This window comes from Tachysurus fulvidraco, chromosome 12 (assembly GCF_022655615.1).
Source record: "Tachysurus fulvidraco isolate hzauxx_2018 chromosome 12, HZAU_PFXX_2.0, whole genome shotgun sequence".
NCBI lineage: Eukaryota > Metazoa > Chordata > Actinopteri > Siluriformes > Bagridae > Tachysurus > Tachysurus fulvidraco.
Window position 1 is genome coordinate 16,909,396 of NC_062529.1, and position 21,697 is coordinate 16,931,092.

The 21,697-nt window shown below is 37.0% G+C and overlaps 1 protein-coding gene across 1 annotated transcript in view; it reads left to right on the forward strand.

Annotated features, from left to right (window-relative positions):
- LOC113659518 (latent-transforming growth factor beta-binding protein 2) overlaps positions 1-21,697 on the forward strand; it is a 99,711-nt gene that overhangs the window by 31,624 nt on the left and 46,390 nt on the right. The window contains exons 4-8 of the mRNA XM_027172341.2: positions 7,151-7,374; positions 9,049-9,219; positions 12,378-12,581; positions 13,525-13,811; positions 16,199-16,301. Coding sequence (XP_027028142.1) covers positions 7,151-7,374; positions 9,049-9,219; positions 12,378-12,581; positions 13,525-13,811; positions 16,199-16,301 — 989 coding nt within the window. The remainder of the gene's footprint in view (positions 1-7,150; positions 7,375-9,048; positions 9,220-12,377; positions 12,582-13,524; positions 13,812-16,198; positions 16,302-21,697) is intronic.

A 21,697-nucleotide genomic window follows, 5' to 3' on the forward strand; every position in this document is an offset into this window, starting at 1 on the left:
TTCTTTTGAATTATCATAGTTTGATAAACTACATCTGTTTAGCAGTCTGTGCCCTCAAGCCTTCTCTCCCATGGTAACATTTGTTCTACAAATGGACCTACAGGACTGCTGTTTCCACTAGCCACCTAAATGCAAACAATCATCAATTCAGCATTGCAGCGATTGGTGTTGAACAGTTTACCCACCTACCAATGTGCAGTGGTTGGCACACCCACAAAGCCCATGTACTGAATGTCCCAGCAGAAACTTGGCTTCTGTCTCTCAGCTCTCTCTGCATCCAATTTTACAGGAAAACATTCATGGAATCTGTTCTTGTCCTTAAAACATCTTCTAGTTTTCATCAAATTTAAATTTTATTTCCCTATGTTTACTTGATCTGTTGACTAAATGACAACAGTGGAAAGAACACGTTATTTTCCTCTCTAAGAAAGATGAAATGCTAATGACTGAATGTGGAGAGAATTCTATGAGAAAATGTCCGAGCCAAAAGAACTGCCATGAGTAGTAATACAGCATGATGGGCCAAAACTAAGAAGAGCTTTTTCTTCTTATAGAGTAAAACCTAGAGTAAATTTGCTAGGATGCAATATATCTAACTTAGTCTGAAAAATATGTTAAAAAACAAATAAATTTGCAGCAACAAATACTATGGATATGACCTGGTATTTGTTGAAATGTCTTATGAAATGAATTTCCCACTTAATATAATAAATTTTTGTTACTTAAGTATACAGCATCTTATGTATTTCATCTAGTTATGTGATTTAGCTGTATAACTTTATAAAAATTAATACAAATGAATGAGAAGCTACAAACTGCCCGAACATCAACAATAACAAAAATCAGTGCTGTGTTACCATGTAAGCAACAAAAAAAAACTGTTAAAACTGTTAACTATAAATGTTAAAACTGTATACTTAAAATTAGAAAACAATTAAATAAAGTGGTATTATTGTTATTTTAGTTGGAATCTAATTCCAGCTTTAATTCAGTTAAAAAGTATTAAACTACAAACAAGGTGGGTTATGCTTGAAATGATAAAATCAACACATTTATTTTTTATTTTTTTATTTTTATTTCACACTACATTTGGTTGAAATTGATTTCTAGGACAAATGTAAATAGTGAAGCCCATGTACGACTTTATTACTAAATAAAAATGTATTTTATAATAGGTAGAAAATAATTTATTTGGTTTGAGTTCAAGTTGAGTTTGTAAGGAGTTTGGCTTATTGTGGAATTTAAAGAAAAATAAATAAATAAGAAAAGCCTAATGGGTGAAGCTTTATCAGGAATATTATTAATTTAAATCTGAAAGTGTCTCATTCATTATTTAAACGATGTTTCTTATATTTTTTTTATTATTCTTATATTTTTTATATTCCTTTAAGGACCCAAAAGAAACCCACATTGGGGACATGGGGAGGACATGCAATGGTAGGGTATATACTGTATATCTTAATAAACTAATTTAGAGAAGTGGAGATGTGGGTGTGGTAATGTTATACTTTTATAGAAATTAGTTTTTCATAAGCTGCTGTTAAGAAGTTGTATGTTAAGGTTTTTCCATGAGGATTGGATGATATATCAAGTATGAAAGCCAAAGAATATCAGAGGGTTGTGAGTTCAAATCCCAGGGAAACCCAGATACCACTGATGTGCCTTTGAGCATCAAGTGTGTGTTAACCATCAAGTGCTCAGTTGTATCCTGCCACAGTTCTAAGCTGTTTTTGATCAACAGAACAGCCAAATGTATGGGTGTAACTTTATATCTTCCTGACTCATGAACTGTTCTCCATCAGGTGAATCCATCAACACTGTCTTCAGGTGGCTGAACACTAATTGTCTGGAGTGTAATATGTCCTCAGTGGCATGGCTGAGTTTTGATTTCTCAGAGAGGGGAAGTAGAACCAGTCCTCACCGGTTTATTCTTCTCACAGAAACTGTCAACTCCATCAAGATCACACACTGCTGAGCTTTTCCCATGTGTCTTTAGTGTCGATAGCACAACTCTCTGTTGTGGTATCACTGTGACCGGTCTGCTGGTGTGTGGAGAATTTGTGGGTAACATTAATGTGTCAGTAAAGACATAAATTTGAGTTAGCTTGTAAGAAAGGTGGGTTATTTGACATGAAAATATTTTTATATGGTACTATGTTGTATTTCTCAACCACGGGAATAAAGTATATGACTAAATCACTTATCCTGATTAAATTGACCAAACACAGCTCATATTTGGACTTTTACTGACCCCTGGAACATATTATTCTGAGCTGTTGGTTGAGATGAACAAGATTGAAAGTTCAGGAAGGTCAGAAGTTGTCACACTTACATGAAGGTCTTCTGTGCAGGGGAGTAGACAGACTGTCTACAATGGGGTGCACAGGTTAGACCCAATTATATTATTTGGATGGTAATCAAGGGTGGAGTCAAATAATATTTCATATCTATAGAAAGTGACATAATATTACTGGCTGTAGCTGTGTAAGGGTTTGTTTCTCATCTAGCAAGCTACAAACACATTGTTACTAACATACCATTAGGTTGCATTTAAGGATGCAAGAAATATGAATTCAATAATTGTAGCTAATAACAAAAAATTCAGTGTGAAATCCAGTGTTATCGTCAGACATTTTATTATGAAACATATAAACAAATCAGTGAAAACAAGAAACATTAATATGATCTACAGTATCAATACATATTTTGACATAAAGACATGCTGCATCCCAAGTTTCCTTTCGTTGCTACTATGAACTGGCGGTATACTCATTTTGTAAAGAAAAAGTGCATTTTAAAGTGTGTAGCCAAAGCGTATGCAAGACCCGGGACTAAATTGTCTAAAAAAGGAAGAAAACATTGTTCCCTAGTTACACACACTGTCCAGTAAACCAATCTTCTTGTTGCATTTCAGCATTTCTTCTCTCACTGTTCCTTATATCATTTATACTATGTCATTTAATTCAGCATTCCCTTGATTTATTTTCTCCACATTTCCACTATACTGTATTTGCAGGTTAGATTTAGCAAAGCAAACCATCAGAAAACTCCTCCCTCCTTGTGCAAGGTGTTATGGGCAATATTAGCTTATAAAGGGTCCACAATTCCAAGATAATTCTAATCCCCGATACTAACCACGGTCATCAGGGTTTATGTGGCACAGGGTTACACTAGCTAGTGTGAGATGTAGGGACTGATGGGTAGTGTAGTTCTGTGCCATTTCATACTGCCATAACAGTTATGCCTCTAGATCGTGAATATTTTTAAAAGAAACAAAAACACAACCCACAAATGTTTGACCAAAATTTGCTTATATGTTTGTTGTGGTCAGTAGACTTGGGGAATAATTTGTTACTGTCTTAGCTAGCTAAACATGTTAGCTCCTGTACTTGTTAACAGTCCTAGCCTTTGGACAATGATGAAAATAGCTTCCTATGTGTGAGTATTGTTTGGGGATATCTCATACATAATGACTTTTTCACACTTACCAGATAAAGTCCACGAACAAAACAGCAAAGTTCTAAAGAGAATGCTTTCATCAATTGTGTCCACATCTGTTGAAGCTTGTAGGCTTTGTCTCATTTAAATTTAATGACATAATGAACAACAGTTTGAAACAATATACTTACAAAGCACACTGACACGCTTTACAAAGCTCTTATGTAATTAGATTTGTCTGTTTCGATTACAAATAACATGCAATGGATATTACGTGGCTCTTATCATTCCCCAAGGGATTGATGATGTCTAGACTATAGTGATTCCCTTTAATAATGACCTTCTGCTTCTGGTCCTATCTTAAAGCAGTTACAATGTGTTATATAACCAACTCTTCTATGGTTACAATCCAATCTGCCGAAAGTATGAGTCAACAACCCATCATTTTATTTTAAGCAAATTACTGGACATTGCCCTTTTTTAAACCAATTTTTAACATCTCACTCGCCATCAGCCTCATATTATGACCACACACATTCTGTATATTCTTTCATAGTCAGATTTAATTAGGTGAATGGTATTATTTGAGGCTTTAAAAGGAGCTTTTCTACTCTCCAGCAGGTTTCATGCATTTAATCATGGCTACAAAGTTTGCAAATTTGTTCACCCAAAGCATAAGTGCAGTGAGCCTTGAGCTAATGATGATGACATCAAACAAAGAAAATGAGGCCTCTTTGTCCAAATATAGCGAAGGGCAGCAGTGACTTCATTCAGTGAGGAAATGAACTGAGATCGCAAGGCAAGACATCTGGTCTGAAGTGTGCATCTGTGCCAGCGTGAGAGTCAGCCAGGTGTCTCTCACGAATGCGGGTGGGAAAAGGTCATTATAACGCACTCAGCCACACAATTTTCAACAACACCTTACTGGAGGAATAGTACTGATGCATCTGCCTGCTGAGAAATGGCTCAACTGCTGTTTGTTACATGCTTTATATTATTATATTGTTAACTTTTAGCAGTGTTGAATTTAAACTTTCTTCAGTTGGCTTTTGAATATGTGTTTATGTGCTGATACTTACCTTAGGTTTTGTTTCATGACACATATTGTGCATTGAATTAATAAATCACAGTTATCTATGTGACTGATTTCTGGCAAACACCCACAAAAAAAACCTAGAAATTGTGTGTAGCCTAATTTTTTTTTCCTACTTGTAACATAATTTGACAAATAAACTTTAAGCAACTATGAACATATTTCACCAAGATGACATGGAAATTTGTTATTTACTTTTTAATCTTGCCACGGCTGTCATCCTGCAAAGATTATGCTGGGTAAAAAGCCAAGAACAAGTGGTGCTAAAACAGTCAGCTTGCCTAAAGATGTCTTTACTTCTACTTTATGTCTTTACTAGCCAAGTGAATGTCAGGCTTTGTCCAGGTGTTAGTTAGATGCTATAGTGAAACAGACATTAACCAAGTCAGCTTAGATTGTAAAATGTAGGCTGTCCAAATGTCCCATCGTGAAGTGCCTGAATCACGTTTGGGAGGAAACCAGTCCTTTAAATTTTATAGTTTTATTTGTGTTTGTAAAATGTACAAAAGATAAACATATTTGAGTGCAGGAAAGATTGTGGTTTTCAGAACTGTGTGTGTGTAGTGGGAAATGTCAGTCTTATACCATGTGAATGGTTTTCCTGTCCTGTGTATGTTCAGGAATTGTGCAACATTTTTATTTAAGCTTGTCATCAGACAGATAATTACAGAGTATTTTACTACTGTGTCTGATGTCCCAGAAATGAGGTAGTTGCAAGTGTTACAACCCAGTCTAGGGTTGATCTGCGGAGTTATAGCTCGGGATTCAGTGACCTGATACCATTATAAATTGGGGCAAAGACCAAAAAAAAAAACACAAACGAGAATTTCTAGAAAAAGGTGTTGGTGTAATATATATATATATTTACACACAGGCAAACCACTGTAAACTACAACAGCATTTCTTAAGGGTGGGCCCAAGCAAAAATAATAAACAAAAAGGGTCTAATAGTTAAGTTATTTCTTAGAAAAGAAAAATACAGCGGGACAGAGTGGAAAAAGAAACCTACTCCCAAAGAAAAAAGGGTAGCCACACCCCTACTGCCAATGAAAGAGAGAACAAAATTAAAGTGATAAACATATATGTATATGAGTGTGTATATACACAAAGAGTGAAACACAGCAACAAGTCCAAGGGAAAACCAAGCTCAGAATCAGAAACAGGCAGAAGTCAAAATCGGAACAGGAACAGATTAGTAAACACAACAATCACTATCTTAACACCACTGCTATAAACACACCACATCTAACACCTTTCTCCTTCGTCGGCTGCTTCCTCTTTAAATAGCTGACCAGTGATGAGGTCATCGAGTTGGGGGCAGAATCAGGGCAGGCTTGGGCAGGCCGGTAACTCTGGCCTGGAATCAAACCTGCACGTAGACATGTATAGAGCACACAATACAATCCACAGAATCACAAAATCATGGGTTGTAACACAAGTCTCTGACAAATTGGCTAAAATTCACATTTTCTTGCATTTACACTTAATTTATACACTACAGTTCTCTTTTGCTACTTTATACAATGTGCAAAATGCCTCTAATGGCTGTAGGCATTGTGCAATATATATATATATATATATATATATATATATATATATATATATATATATATATATATATATATATATATATATCAATGTGAAATATATGCATCTCAATATACATTTATTAATTAAGGCAATTGATTTATGTGTAATATGTATTACAATCTTTTTAAATATTTTAGAGTTTAATTGTCTGGAGATCAGCTTTCTAGATGAACAATTATTTTTTCAGTGGCATTTCTTGCACAATATTAGTATACACACTTTTAGACTTACTAATATACACATCCCCTACCTGTCACGAAAGAATAGCAACAGGGTCTTGAGAGTTTAGCTCACTCTTCCACTGACTGGGTGAAAATTATTAGTGTATTAGTGTGTTTCACATACTGTGGTCCAGTGGTCAGTGTCTTAGGTTCCACCATGCCTGTTTCAATCCAAGTCACACACAGATTTAGAGCTATAAATCCTGATAGATCATGGCTCAAAGTTGTCTTCTGCTTGGACATAAAGTACAAAAGTCAACATCTGAATTTGTTTAACAGCCTTATCATCTAAGTTACTTTTATCCAGGTGAATACATCTAGTAATACACAATGGTATATACTGTACAGTCATTTTAATATGTCATGTACTAAACCATGGTCTCTTATTTATCTGTTTGTGTGAGGAGAAAATTATTTCATTATTATTTAACATTGTAGTTTATTCCACTTACTAACAAAAGGCCCTGGAAATTATTAGGAGAAATTTGTTGCAGTTGATGAGCAGAGCTGTTTACAACAGATTTTTGAAAATCATGTAGCTAATGTCAAATATCAAAATTTGATTACAGTAATTAACTAATTGCGAAACACAAATACAAACACAATATCATGAGAGCATCCTGTTTTTCAAATTAGTCAAAATTATATTAAAATGATACCATCGGCTTGGTAGGGACTGTTAGCTAAATACATGATGTAATATTTTTCCATGTTTTTGCTCTCTCACATGCAGTGCTAATATTAGATAGTTACAATATCTTCTCTCATTTACTCTTATCAACATACTCTTTTTGTTTGTTTTTGTCAGAACCCAGGTTAGACGTGGTTCTCCTGAGGTCTCGCTGCAGCAGCCTGATGCAGGACAGTCTCATGTCTCCAGGACTGTCAAGCGTTATCCTTCATCAACAGAACCCATAACCTCAAATGCTCTGCCCAGTGCAAACGGACACAACCATGGACACACACGCACTCAACATGTTGCCTACTCTAATGGCCAGCCGCATGCTTCCAGCAACCAAGTGGCTACAGCAGGTTAACACACACACACATGCACACACACAAACAAACACACACATATACAGCAGTGATAACAACATAAGGCCATCATTTAATATATGTATAAAAATACATGCTTAAATGTATTCCAATTGGTCAACTGTCATAAAGTCATTTATGTAATCAGCATGTCAACCTAATGCTACAAAAAGTCTGTCATTTGACTTACAGTGAAATAAGAAAGCTTTCAATGAAATAGCAAATTTTGTTTTGTTTTTCATGCAATATGATTCATACTTACAATAGACATTTACATACACTGTATATACGCATGCCTTTTACACGGATAAGAGAATGTATCGAGCATTTTCTCTAAAAGAGTTGCAGGAAAACATGAAAACAGCAGCAGCAACAGTTACACAGAAATCAATAAACAATGAACTGAGCCTCAGTCATCTCCATTTCTACATTCCATACTTCACATTCTTGTTGAAAAAAGTCTAGAATAAATGTTTATAAATGTTTATGTAGGTTTATCACAGTTGTCATGAACGGTACTGACTTTGAGTAAAAGGCCTACATACACAAATAGACATACACAGACATACATACTTACACATGCACACACAGTGAGGTCTTCTCTATGGAGCTAAGTTTTGGATGCAATGGAAACTCTTGTTAACTGAGACTGTTAATATGTCCACAGGGACATTTGTGGCTAAACAAGCATATAAACACATAAACAGAGACATGAAAACACACATTCATCACTGTCATTTTAAAACAATTGCAAACACACGTCATCCATGCTCACACTCACTTCTCTTAAATTTACAAGTGTTACACTCAGGGAAAAAATTCCTCTCAGTGATTTTGGTCACACATACATAGACAAGGTGTTTGATGTCTTTCTCCTGTTGCCCTTGGGCCTTCTTTTTCTCAGCACACGTGCTCTACACAAAGCCAACAATCATTTTGAACCATGACTTGTACTTGAGCTTCAAAGCCTTTCCTTTGTCATCTACATTATCGCTATGAGACTTTTTAAAGCAGCATGTTCAATTAAAAGAAATAAATTCCTAATAAAATTAGTTCAAGAAAATTAGTTCATATAAGAATGAATAATGACATGTGCATTTGGACAGGATCTAACAACACCCTTGAATTATACTACAATGGCAATGTTTAACAAGTTCAATCCTCACAAACATTCCAAGAGATCCGTGTTTTCAGACGTCTGTTTTTCCATCATTTACAAGGCAACAGGAATTGAACAGGTTCCCACCATTACACAAGACTTCCCTTCCAACACATACACACGCACACACACAGACACACACACACACTTGTGCACGCTCACACACGCCTTATCCTCGTGATGCTCTCTCTCACACACACACACACACACACACACACACACACACACACACACACACACACACACACACACACACACACACACACACTCTATCCTGCTCTGGAGAGCTTTTGCAGTGACACATCCTTCCAGCTATCCAGACTCTGGTGTACACACACTCACACCCACACACACTGCCACTGACGCACTTACACTGTTATAAACCTCCTGTTCTACCAGTGTCCAGTCAGGGAGAGTGTGTCTTATGAAGATGCAGCACTTCTTGTATGTGTCTGTTCTGTGCTTTCAGCTCTTACTTTCTCATTGTCATTCTACATTGTTACCATTCTTAGGAGCAAACCTTACAGCAAACGTGGACCGAATCAAGATCGTCTTTACGCCCATGGTGTGTAGAAGGATCTGCCATGGGAGTCAATGCTATAATAACTGTGAGCGTGGAGATAAGACCACGGTGTACAGCGAGAACCAGGGCCCACCGTCTAAGACCCATGGCTTCAGACTCTGTAAGTCTCTCATCATCTCATTCATACATTTCTGAATTCTGAATTTCTCAAAAGAGGATGTTTTGTCTTTGCCAAAAAAGAAAAGTCTTTCTTGTCTTTGAGACTCACTGAAATGAAACATTTTGTAGAGATTTCTTTCAGCATGCTATTAAAGACTGAAAGAAAGGGAGAAAATCGTCTCTGTGATTGCGCACTGAGAACTAAGAGGTGTTTAGAAATGGGGAAAAACCACACACTCGTCTCACGCTCCCTCCTCTCTACCCCCTGCTCGTCTGTGGTTTACACCTCGCTTTGAACCTCACCTTAACTATTTCATATGGCCAACAGAAGAAAAAGAACGACAGGGGGAGGGAACGAGAAGGAGAAAGGGAGCGAGATTTAACAGGGATTACATTAAAGCCACTTTTATCCACCTGCTTTAGCCCCAAGCCAGCACGGAGGGCCTGAGGAGAGGTGACAATACTGAGCTGCCTCTTCTAACAACTCAATCCGCTTTATAGGGAAAGCTCCCACTATCCCACTAGATCTGCATGTGGTTAATGAAGCACATTTCATACACCAGAGCTCAGTTAACACCAGTGGACCGTTTAATGCCCGGCCAAGTCCTTTCATCACTGGTGAGAACATACTTGTCGTATAGACCAGTGAATCAATGCCGTTTGTAGCTGGTTCTTCCCTTCGTTCAATACCATTATACTGATGCAAACAAGATGCAGATCAGAAATGTATTCATATGATATGATGTAGAACTAACTATATTGGGAAGCACTGATGATATCACTAGAGTTTGAAATATTAAAATATCTGTGTATATTTGTTGGAACTTTTTGGATTTGTTGGACACTAATTGTTTTATTGCAGTTTACTGCTGAACTATTAGTTTAAAATACAGTTGTTCAATGTAGAATCTACTATTTGATAACTACTGTGAAAACTGTACACTCTTAGAAAAAGAGTTACTAAATTTTGAGTCTTAAAATTTCCAAAAGATTTAAAGGCACTACATGCACATTTTTACTTACTCAAAATAAGTAAAATCTGTCCTATATGACTGTTTGACTACCTGCCGATAGTGTTGCCACTGGGATTTATGAATGATTCAGCAGCACTTTAATCGATTATCCCGTGACACCGGCACTGCATACAGCTAACTTCACATGCAAATAAGGGAAATACAAACACATCTTACAAATTAGCTCCAGAACCTCCTGTCACATCACAGATATTTCAATATAAACACATTTAATGTGCTTCAGGGTGAAGGACTCCTTCAATAGTAGCTGTTTGGAACATGTCTGGGTGCTTTAAACACTTTAACAGCTTGGAAGCCTTGAGCATTGGAAAACACATTTCTGACACATGCCAACATCTGAAAGAAGGTCTGAGTTATATTTTAATTCTTTTTCTAAAACTTTAGTTTCTCAGATAAAGCATTTGATATTGCTAATGTAATATGTGTTTCTAAATGGGAATCAGATGTTCACATATCCTGATATTAATATTAAGACTTGTAAGACTTTTGCTGCTTTTCTTCAGAGATATGTTAGCTCAGTGTTAAAGGTGTTGGACTACCACTCAAAAGGTGAGTTTGAATCCCAGGGCTGCCATTTCTCGGCCCCTGAGCAAGGCCCCCTTAACCCTCAATAGCTCGGCTGTATGAATGTAATTCGCTCCGAATAAGGGTGTCTGCCAAATGCCATAAATGTAAATGTAGATGAAGCATGACTAGTGAAATATCACACTTACATGCAGGTATGTAAAACAAATTAAAAGGAATACAGAACCATCTATGACATAACAATGCTAACTATGCTGAGGGTGAGATTTTGTAACAGTGGCTACTTCCAGGATTGCCTTACCCTCATCCACAGGGCATCCTCAGGAAGAGTAGACTGAATGATTCACATGATGTGGCCTTGACAGTCACCAGATCTCTACTCACAATCTCAGCAGTTATTGGGGATTTTGGAGAGACAGTACTATCCATCATCATAATCAAACACCAACTGAGAGAAATGATTTGGAAGTATGCTGTTCATTTCTCCAGTACAGTTCCAGAGACTTGTAGAAAACCTTGTAGAAAAACCCTAAACACTATGTTGTCTTTCCATCAATATGGCTTATGATCTATCGCAGAGAAAATGAAGAAGAGACAGGACAGGTTGTTTCAATTCTTTGGCTTTTATCTCTGTTTTGCCTCACTACAACTATTATCTCAAAAATATGTTTAAACAGTATTGCTCAAACGAGGAGAACATATGCCTTCTTGAGGTCAGAACTGCTTTCACTGTTTGGTGACTACAAAGGCCCTTCCTTTTATTGCTGAAGCTTCCTAGGTATTTTTCATAGTGCCTCTTTGAAGTCTGACTGCAAATAGGTTCAGTTGGGGGGCTCGGATGCCCCGGTCACAGGTATATAGGGCACAGGCACTGCTGACAGAAGGTAAGGAGAATTAAAGATGCTCTGTGAAACCACAGCTGTTCATCTGTATCATTCCTTTCTGGCTCTCCATGACGGCAAAAATGAGTCTGGTTTGTAATGTTTTTGTCTGTTCAAAAGAAGATCTGGCATGTAATTTGAAATATTTTGATGTTTATACACTACACGAGGTCTTTTTGTTTATTCTGTCATTTGCTTATTTATAATTTTTTATTATTGTATTATTTGCTTATTTATTTCTGTTATTTATAAGAAATTATTATCAATTAATTATTCAATGAATCTGACCCAACGAACACAGAACATGTGGTTATTGCTCTGTGAGTTCTGTAATTGTTAACTGACTCTGCTTGGTTATTGGAATACAGGAAGTTATTAGCAATCCTCAGGAAAGTCTTGTGAGCTACAGGAAGCAAAGGTTAAGGCAGTACCTTCTTCACACAAATATGACTACTAGCTTCATGTGTTTTCCCTGAGGATGGATTTTAGGGTTCATAATCCTCTTAAGACAGAGTGTTCAAGAACAACTTAAAAGCTTTGCAAACCAAAACAAAAGATCATTACAATATTTGCAAGTATTTATTTTAAGGCAAAATCACATCAAACTTGAAGGACTAGAATAAAAAATGTTGCCTTCTTTTTTTTTTTTTTTTAGAATTTCTAAAATTTAAAATTGGGGGTTTATGAGTTTACTTACACTCTCTGTGTTTATCTTCTAGTTTTCTGTCAGATTCCATGCTTGAATGGAGGACGGTGTATTGGGCAAAATGAATGCTGGTGCCCATCAAACTCCACAGGAAAGTTCTGTCACCTTCCAGCTCAGAATCCCAGCAAACCCTCTAATGGCCGACAAGCCAATGGCAACGGAATGCAGGACGGCGCAGCTCACTCAGTCTACACCCTGCCCCTGTCCAACCAGCAAGGTGATCTCAAAACCCAATCATGGCCCCACTGTGACTGTGGCTTTCATATACTGATATATGTTCACACATTTCAGAAGAGCATTGTAGAGGAAAGAATACAGCATCTGCAAACATCTTGCTGATCATCATTTTAGACACATTCTTTGAAGTTTGCTCAGTATGCATTCCCAGGCAAGATTTGTAATTTCTTTTCATTTGCATAAATCAAAAATTGGGCAAATAGTCAAATGATAATGCTTACAGTATCTGGATCTAATTTTGCACACATGTTTAAGTGGCCCATATTGTTCAGAGTGTTTTTTTATTTCAGAAATCCCATTATAAATATTAAAAACAGAATATGTCTCACCAAAGCCAGTGTCACCCATGCTAACAAAGAACGCCTGTCATTTTCAATTCCAAGAAATTAACATATTCTTCTTCTGGCATGTCTCACTCTTACTTGCTCTCTTCTCTTTTCTTTTCTTTTCTTCTCTTTTCTTTTCTTTTCTTTTCTTTTCAGCATTAAACAGATGCAGAATCTCTCATGTGGCTTTCAACCCTCTGCATTCCATTCTTATTTGCTTGGTGAACATTGTGCTGTGTTTTAATAAGTCTAATTCAGTGGCAGGGATCACATCTGGCCCCTGTTACATCACTGTACAAGCATCTCAAGCTTTGTATAGCAAGTGAAACAGAACCATTTAAGAGCTGTTGTAGCAAGTAATTCAAGAAGTTGTTCATACACAGGTATAGCCATGTCAAAATTTTCTCGGGTGCTATCTACTGCTTACTGATCCAAGCAGTCATTTATGTTTTCACTTCATTCAGCATTTATAAAATATAATTATAGAGTTCAGAATTAAACATCAATAACCGTGTGTTCTACATTGTTTTTCATTAAAAGGGTTGTGTTTATAGCCCTCCTATATAATGTGTTATGACTGTTTTGTGTTTTTTTTAGCCTCTCTTTTACCCTCGCTGGTGAAGGTACATGTTCAGCACCCACCAGAAGCTGAGGTTCAGATCCACCAGGTTGCACGGGTCAAACAGGGCCAAACAGCTGAAACTGGTCACTCAGTACAACAACGCTCTCAGCCTGGCAATAATAATATCAATGGCTATGGGAATGGCAACCGGCAGAACAGCGTGCACAGCACTGGTCAGAACCATGGGCAGAACCACCACAGGCCAAATACCAGGCTTAATGGACATGTTGGAAGGTGTTTCCAAGAAACAGTTGATGGAAAGGTAAACAAATTGGATTGATTAAAAGTACACAATTGGGTTGACTAAAAGAACACAAAGTACAGATGTATTTGAATTGTGCTACTCTCAGCTTGTCATGGGCTCATGATAATTCCCATTTATTGTGTCAGCACGAATGAATGTTAGTGTGTCAGTATTTTGATACAACACAGTCTTTATAATTGCATAAGGTAACAATTTCCTTCAAGGTTCTCAATTGGCTTGAGTTTCTTGGTCTCGGCTCAGTTCTCGTTGACCCCTAATGAATCTTTTCCCTGTCTCCAAGTTCAACTCCTTTTGTCTCAGTTCTAATTAGGACTCAGAGTAAATGGTCCTGATTACAACACTCAGATACTTCTTGATGTTTGTATCACATAAGAGCCACAGGTGTTTGGATAGATACACAGACTATGTTTATAAGGCATTTCCGAAACTCGTGGTTATAATCCTAAGCAGACATCAGAGCACGGGAGGTCAGCTTAGACTTTTCTATAATCCAAATTAAGAAACAATGGTAAGCCAGTATGCAACTCAACACATGACAAACACAACAAGAAGTGATATACAAAGAGCAGAAAAATATTTCACTGTACAATTGGAAACAAAGATAAAGCAGTAAAAAAATAAATAACTCATAAATTACTTTTGATCACACACACACACACACACACACACACACACACACACACACACACACACACACACACACACACACACACACACACACACACACACACACACTTACTGTAAATACTAGATAAGTCAATCCACCTACTGGCAGGTCTCTGAGAGATGGGAGGAAACTTGAAAACCCAGAGGAATCTTGCACAGATAAGGAGAGAATAAGAGAAACTCAGACAGTAACAAGAGCTCAGTGTGGAACCAGAGACACTGGAGCCGTGAAACAGCAACACTTTCTGTTCTGCCACTGCAAGTTATCGTTATTTTAAATTGTATTTGGAGAAGAGAATGCAGTCTTCATTTACATTCAGCTGTTTTTCTTGAGATGCTCTATATAAATAACGCTGACCTAACTTGGCTCACAAACCTAGCCAGGGAACACAAGTGAGAAGATTCATGATTTAATGCAAAGCAAGTTCAGACCTTGTACACACGCAGTAAGCTTTAGTATTTTTCGGATATATTAATGAATGTAAAACACTAATGATGGTCTGTAGGATATAACATAGTCTACTATATTTTCTCATTGTTGATTTTATTTTGATCAGTTTCTTCTTATGTTTTATTGCTCTAAATCACAGCCTTGTTTTTATTTGAAAGTTCACTCAGACATTGTAGTGATACCAGTTTGTTTTATAAAACAGAGATATAGCATAACTTTCTGCCAGACAGGAATAAAGCTAGGATTCAGATTTACTCCACAGCTAGAATTTATGCACCCTGTGAAGTTTAGCCTTCTCATATTCCAGACACATTAGCAGAGGTGTAATGATTTGGGGCCAAAAGGGCAAGAACTTTTAGGCAGAGGATATGACTCTATACATCCATCTGGAATGTGGTAAAGAGACAAGCTGTAACTAATACGATCCTTCAACACAATATTATAACACATTACATCACACAAGGTTATATAAGGTTATATATTTAAGTTTAAATGGTCTCAATGTCTAAACCAAGGTCTTTTTTATTTATGGATGCCTTTTACTTTATATAGATAAACAGAGCTTGAAACATATTAAGTGTGTACTTTGAAAAGATCTGGCTGCAGAATGGTACATATTGTATTTGTCTTTTAATTGTCTCTGTCTGGCCTATTAGCAGTCTTGACAGGAACAGAACATACTGAAAGCTAAATGACTCAGCAGTTTTTCCATTTAACATAGCATGCTCATATTCAGATACAAGCTTGTGTACAGTATAGTGAATATAGAGATGTTGCCAATGCCCTAGTAGTATATCTAACATAACAGCAACTTGGCTTCCAAAATCCCATAAATTTAAAAGGAATTCAGATCCTAATCTCGCAGTTAGCTCAGATTCATGAGCAGTGTGCCAGGAGAGGAGAGTGGAAAAAAATAGGTTGCTTTTGTCCTTTCTAACCGGTCTCAGCTGCTTCTCAACTTTTTTTTTTTTAATGTGAAGAGGCACAATCTATCTGTAAGCTGTTATAAACACAGCATATAAATGACACATTCAGGTATCAAAAGGAAGGACGTATGCTTAAAGAAAAGGAGATACGTTTTGTAATACTGCATAGGTTTTGCGTAACTCCTCTGATTCTAGAACAGGCCTAAGTTTCATAATATGCTTCAAAAGCTTGTTCCAAACCCTTTCGTAACATTCAGCCCCTTGAAAAGACCCTTGTGTTTGTTCAGAAACATGAGTCGCTGGAATTTGTGCTATTGTGTGTTTGTGTGCTTATGTTGCAGTGTGGGAAGCCTCTGCCAGGTTTTACCAGGCAGGAAGATTGCTGTGGCAGTGTGGGAGCTTCATGGGGTTTGCACAAATGCACCGAGTGTCCCAGCAAACCAGGTGAGACACTCAAACAGAAGGAGCTAACACATAATGTATGTCTAGGAAAAACTATGGCTCAGTGTGTCACTATGGCTCAATTATAGCCAACAGACAAGAGAAGAAAATGTAGGTTTAAGCCAAGATGTATGTATATATATATATTTTTTTTCTGACATATTTTGACACCTTCACTTACTAAATTTCTCTACAATAAATTCCACTAAAATGACATAGAAATGTTATTTACTTTTTAATCATGTCTAGGTTTTCTTGCACGGATCATGCTGATAGCTGATTTAACACTGTGGGATTTCAACTGTCTTTTAAGATTATTGCTTGTCACACTATGCAAGATGATCATGATAAATCTTGGCCAAACTGTATAACAGACTGTGTGATAATGTGCTCTCCATGTCAGATTATATGATGAAATTATGTTCCGCTTAGGCATTGATCCCAATTGAAAGGAGATATTCAAGTAAAATTTTCTTGTATTCTCTTTTGACATCCAGAGCTTATAATGTTAGACTTTAACTTCTGGTTAAAATACAGGCAAAATGGTTAGATATTTAATTTCAGGAAGGTCTGTATTTTTCAGTACTATCTATGGTAACAAATTAAAGTCGATTAGAGACACTTAGAGTTTAGAATTTTTGGGCTGACATAAATATATACAAGAATCCTCTTCATCTGTGTTCACAATACTGACGGTGTACACTGTGCATATATAGTGCATTTCCTACCTTGTTCCCTTTATAAAAAGTTTGTGCTTTAGAAAGTCAGCAACCAAACAAATCCAACAAGGCATTATTTTGGATGAAGGCAGTTTGGCAAAAAAAAGGACTGATGAGATTGCTTCTCAAGACAAGCAAATGCCAACTTCAATCTGTGAGCCCTTTGAAAAACCACAGTTTACAGTCAGCCTGGTTTAGTTTGTGTATACAGAATGGAAGTTGACTGCTGGCAGTGTTCATGCTTTATGGTGTGTGGAATTAAATGGACAATGTGTAAGGCATACTGTGCTATGCTTTAGTAGATTTTTTTTTAATTAAAACAACATCGGCAGTCATATATATGTAGGGTTAAGGGTAGGGGTGGGTTTAAGCATAGACCTAACTCGTTTAGCTATAATGATAAACTGGTTAGTGGAAATACAGGAAAGAGATATGTAATTCAAAAAACCTTGCCATGATGTACTAGACATTGATTTGTGTATGTGAGAGAACAAAACTAAGGGTATTGACCATATTGCTGAATAATTTTCTAAATGACAATATAGAATATTACTAAATATGGTAGAAACCTCTTGTGTGGGATAATGGTTCACAGTAGCCCATGATCAATACTGTATGTTCTTAAATTTGTACTAATTTTAAGAATCACATTAATATTTTGAAAGCTGCTCAGAACACATTGTTCATCACCAATTTCCACCCATTAACACGTTATCCATTATTGCACAGGGTGAGGGATCATATCTGCTTCGTTTCAGACATGTTCAGCTGTTTTTGAACTGCTGCTCATGCCATGTCATTGTGTAGCCAAATTTTCCCTCCTTCACATACATTAGCACACAGATGCAATTAGGAATTGTTAGCTATTGTTATTGTAATTGACAGGAGACAATGTCATCCTCCAATTATGCTTTTTGAAACCCTGATGTGTAAGGGTGTAGAGGATAACGTAGGAATCAGGTGGAATATTAGCTGAGCTCTGGGCTTGTGTTTACCACTCTGTCCATGTTCTCTCTCTCTCTCTCTCTCTCTCTCTCTCTCTCTCTCTCTCTCTCTCTCTCTCTCAAATAATGGTGTAAATGAGACACAGGTGAGAATCATGTTCGACCCACCTCCTCTCTGTCTCTGTCCACAGACACACTCAACAATGCCCCTGCTGCCACAGCTTACTTTATCCTGCTCATGGATAGCTTTCAAATTGCAAAATTTTCTTATTTTCAAAAAAGCTTAAGCAAAACTTTTTTAAGCAAACCTGCTCCATTGCAGGTGCTGAATTAATGTAATAAGTCAAAGGCAGACCTTTAGAAAATTGGGGTCTTATATGTGTGTACGTGTATGTGTGTGGCATCACAGTCCTCATGATCTTCATTCTTTCCCTTCAGGAAGAGGCAACATGAGCATGCACTTGTGCGTCCTGACTTTTAGACATAAGACCGTCATATTTGTTTCCTTATTAAGCATAGCCGATAATCCGATGCAGACGTCAGCTCACTTGTGGGGAGCCTTTAGATCACTGACAGATATTTATTCTCTTTTTTCCCTGCCTGCCAGAATTTCTAGATCTCTTAACTTTCCAGATGTGTCTCTGCTCCCTGCTCTTTGAAGTCTGGATTTGCAGAAGTGTCCATCCATTCTCTCATTTTCAGTTTGTTTGAGAAGAATTCTGAACAGCTGGTTTTGGAACGTTCGAAATGACATCAGTGACTATTATGTTGTTGGATGTGTGCATTGATTAGGAACAGTAAATGTGGGAAAGCATTCAAAAAGTCGAATGCTTTCAAAAGTCGAAAGTCGAGGGAATTATGGAATATCCATTGCATTGATTAGAATCAAATCAATTCAAATTTTATTTGTCACATACAAATACATACATAGTACGACATGCAGTGAAACGCGTTTTGCATCTGTCCGGTATTCAAACATAAGGAATGCAATTTGGGATAGAAAATATAACCAAAAGGAGGTAGACAAATAAAAAAATATAAACTATATATAAAAAAAACTATAAGTGAAATATATAATATAAGTGAAAAATAATGTATAAACATATACCTAATTATGCATAAATGCATATGGTTTTAATTATTGTCCTTAAAGTGTCTATGAAATAATATAAGCTGTAATATTAGGGCTTCTTACTTGAGCTTTGATTTATGTCAACAGAAAGCTGAGCTGAGCTCCAGTACTATATTTTAATAGAAATGTTAATCATAATATGGAATAACGCTGAAAGAAGCAATGCAGCTGCTGAAACCAACTTATATCAGGATCGCATAATTAATTCAGATGTGCTGTTCTCACATTGCTGGTTACACTAAAATAAGGATCTTCATATAAAAATGCCAGTTTAACACCTTTGTAAGATATATTTTTAATTTAGCTAGTATTGTTATTAGTAAATCCCAGGTTAATTAAGGTGGTTCAGGTCTTGTGATTACCTTGTAACAGAAATACTCCCTACTACAATATACTAGCCAAGCCAGCATTTTCTTTGGAACGTGTTTTATTTTGACAATTTTTTCCTTTATTTTTTTTTCTGTGAGCAGAAGAAGCATTGTGGTTGGGTGAAGACGGGGTTATGAGGTACACAGCTTGTGGAGCAAGTCTAATGAAAGTGATGACAGTCAAGAGAGCTTGTCATTCCCATCTTGCAAGGGAGGCTACGTCCTTGACGGAAGTAATGCATTACCATCTCAGATGTTGCAAATTCCGGCCTGTAATGAACACCAGGCTGAAATATCAAGAGAGAGATAAAAAACTGGTAGAAAGAGAGAGTGAGCGGGGGAGAGAGAGAGAGAGAGAGAGAGAGAGAGAGAGAGAGAGAGAGAGAGAGAGAGAGAGAGACTGAGATACAGAGATCATATTCATGTCTTGGACCTAAGTCTTTGCTTTTTCTTGGATTCGCGCATCAGCAATGGACCGAAGGACTTATCAGTGCTCTTTATCTTCTCGGGTCTTGATGAGACTAAACGTATGCTCCTGTTTTGAATCTTAAGGTTCTTATCAAGGCATCACATTCTGTATATTGTTTAAAGGTTATCGGTTTCTAAGAGTTTTTAAATAAGGTCTTTGAGCTTGAGTAAGGCAAGTATATTTTGGAGTAGTTAAGATGGCGTCTTGGAGACTTAACGGGATAGCGTGAAAGACATGGCATTCTTATCCATGAGAATTGAGTCATTGTGCATTACTGTGATTCCAGTGGATTCAGTGTGCCACTGAGAGGATTGATTGGCATGGCCAGAGAGTTTCAGGTTAAAACTAATTGAATTGCTGGAGGATTGTTTGCATCTGTATCAGTGTCTTTGCCAATTGGACGCAGTTTTACAGTCCAGGTCACCGGTGCTACAGTAGATTTGATTCAATCTCTTGTGTCTACAGGGTCATTAAAGGTGACTGAGGCACTGAAAGCTTACTGGATGACATGTAAACCATTAGAGACAAGGGTCTTTAAAATGAAAAAAATGATCTGATGCAACACACTACAAATATTTCCACAGAATCTGTGAGCAAAGTATTTATTAGCGCAGGCATTGTAAATTTGTTTTACATTTTTTGGACTCTCAAGACATCTGTATTTTGACAATATAATATAATGACAATAGAATTTGAAATTGACATTGTTATGAGTCTCCTATAATTTTATAGGGACATCTTTATGTATGTTTCCATCAAATCCCATCCTACAGTATGAAAATAAAGGCCGATAAGTCTGCCACCAGGTGACACTGTGCTTTCTGGGTCATCACTTGGCTCAGACTATCCAAACATAAATGCTAAAGGCCATTTAAACCTCTCAAATAAATAGATAAATAAATAAAAACTTTCCACAGGAGACGATAAGCTATCACCAATTATAGGGTATGATGTGCCAGTCTGACTCCTGGGTCACTCCTCCAAATCAGAAACCTTTCCTCATCTATTTATTAAGCCTACATACCTTATGTGCTGTGATTTATTCAAGAATTTACAGTACAAGATTACACCCTAAATAACTGGCATTATCCAGGCATGATCTTGAGGCAGTATTCATCTGAATGGCTGAATGATTGGGATTTAATGGTCCTTGTTTATAGTACAACCAACCTTTTTTTTAAGAATGCTTTTTCTGGGCTAGAACATACTGTCTCTAAATGCTGAAGTGCTTTTTCTTTCTGCCATAATGGTCGCAATCTTATGGCTGAACCATCGAGGATTTATTAATTTATCTTTAGTACAGTAAGTGCTTTATACTGGACAGGGCTGGGGTGGATTAAGAGCCTGTCTCAGCAACACTAGGGGCAGGAATACACTCTGGATCGGATGACAGTCTATCACACGCTGTACCTTAGGTTTACCAATCCGACTATCAGCATATTTTACTTCATATTGAAAGAGGAAGCATGAATTTGGATTATATATAGTGATGTGAATGTAGTACCATATCTATCTCATTAAACATTCGCAAATCATCAATGATTTTGTCTGATACGGATTACACACTGGTGTGGAGTACAGGTTGAATGCATATGGTTCCACATAACACTCTTTTCTCAATCATTCACTCCTTAGTGGAGAAGAAGCTGTAGCAATCAGCTTAATGTACCATTAATCAATGACACGTCTGCAAGCTGAGGCATGATCAAGCATGACATACTTGTAAATGACCAACAAAATCAGGAACTTGACTTATGGGTCAAAATG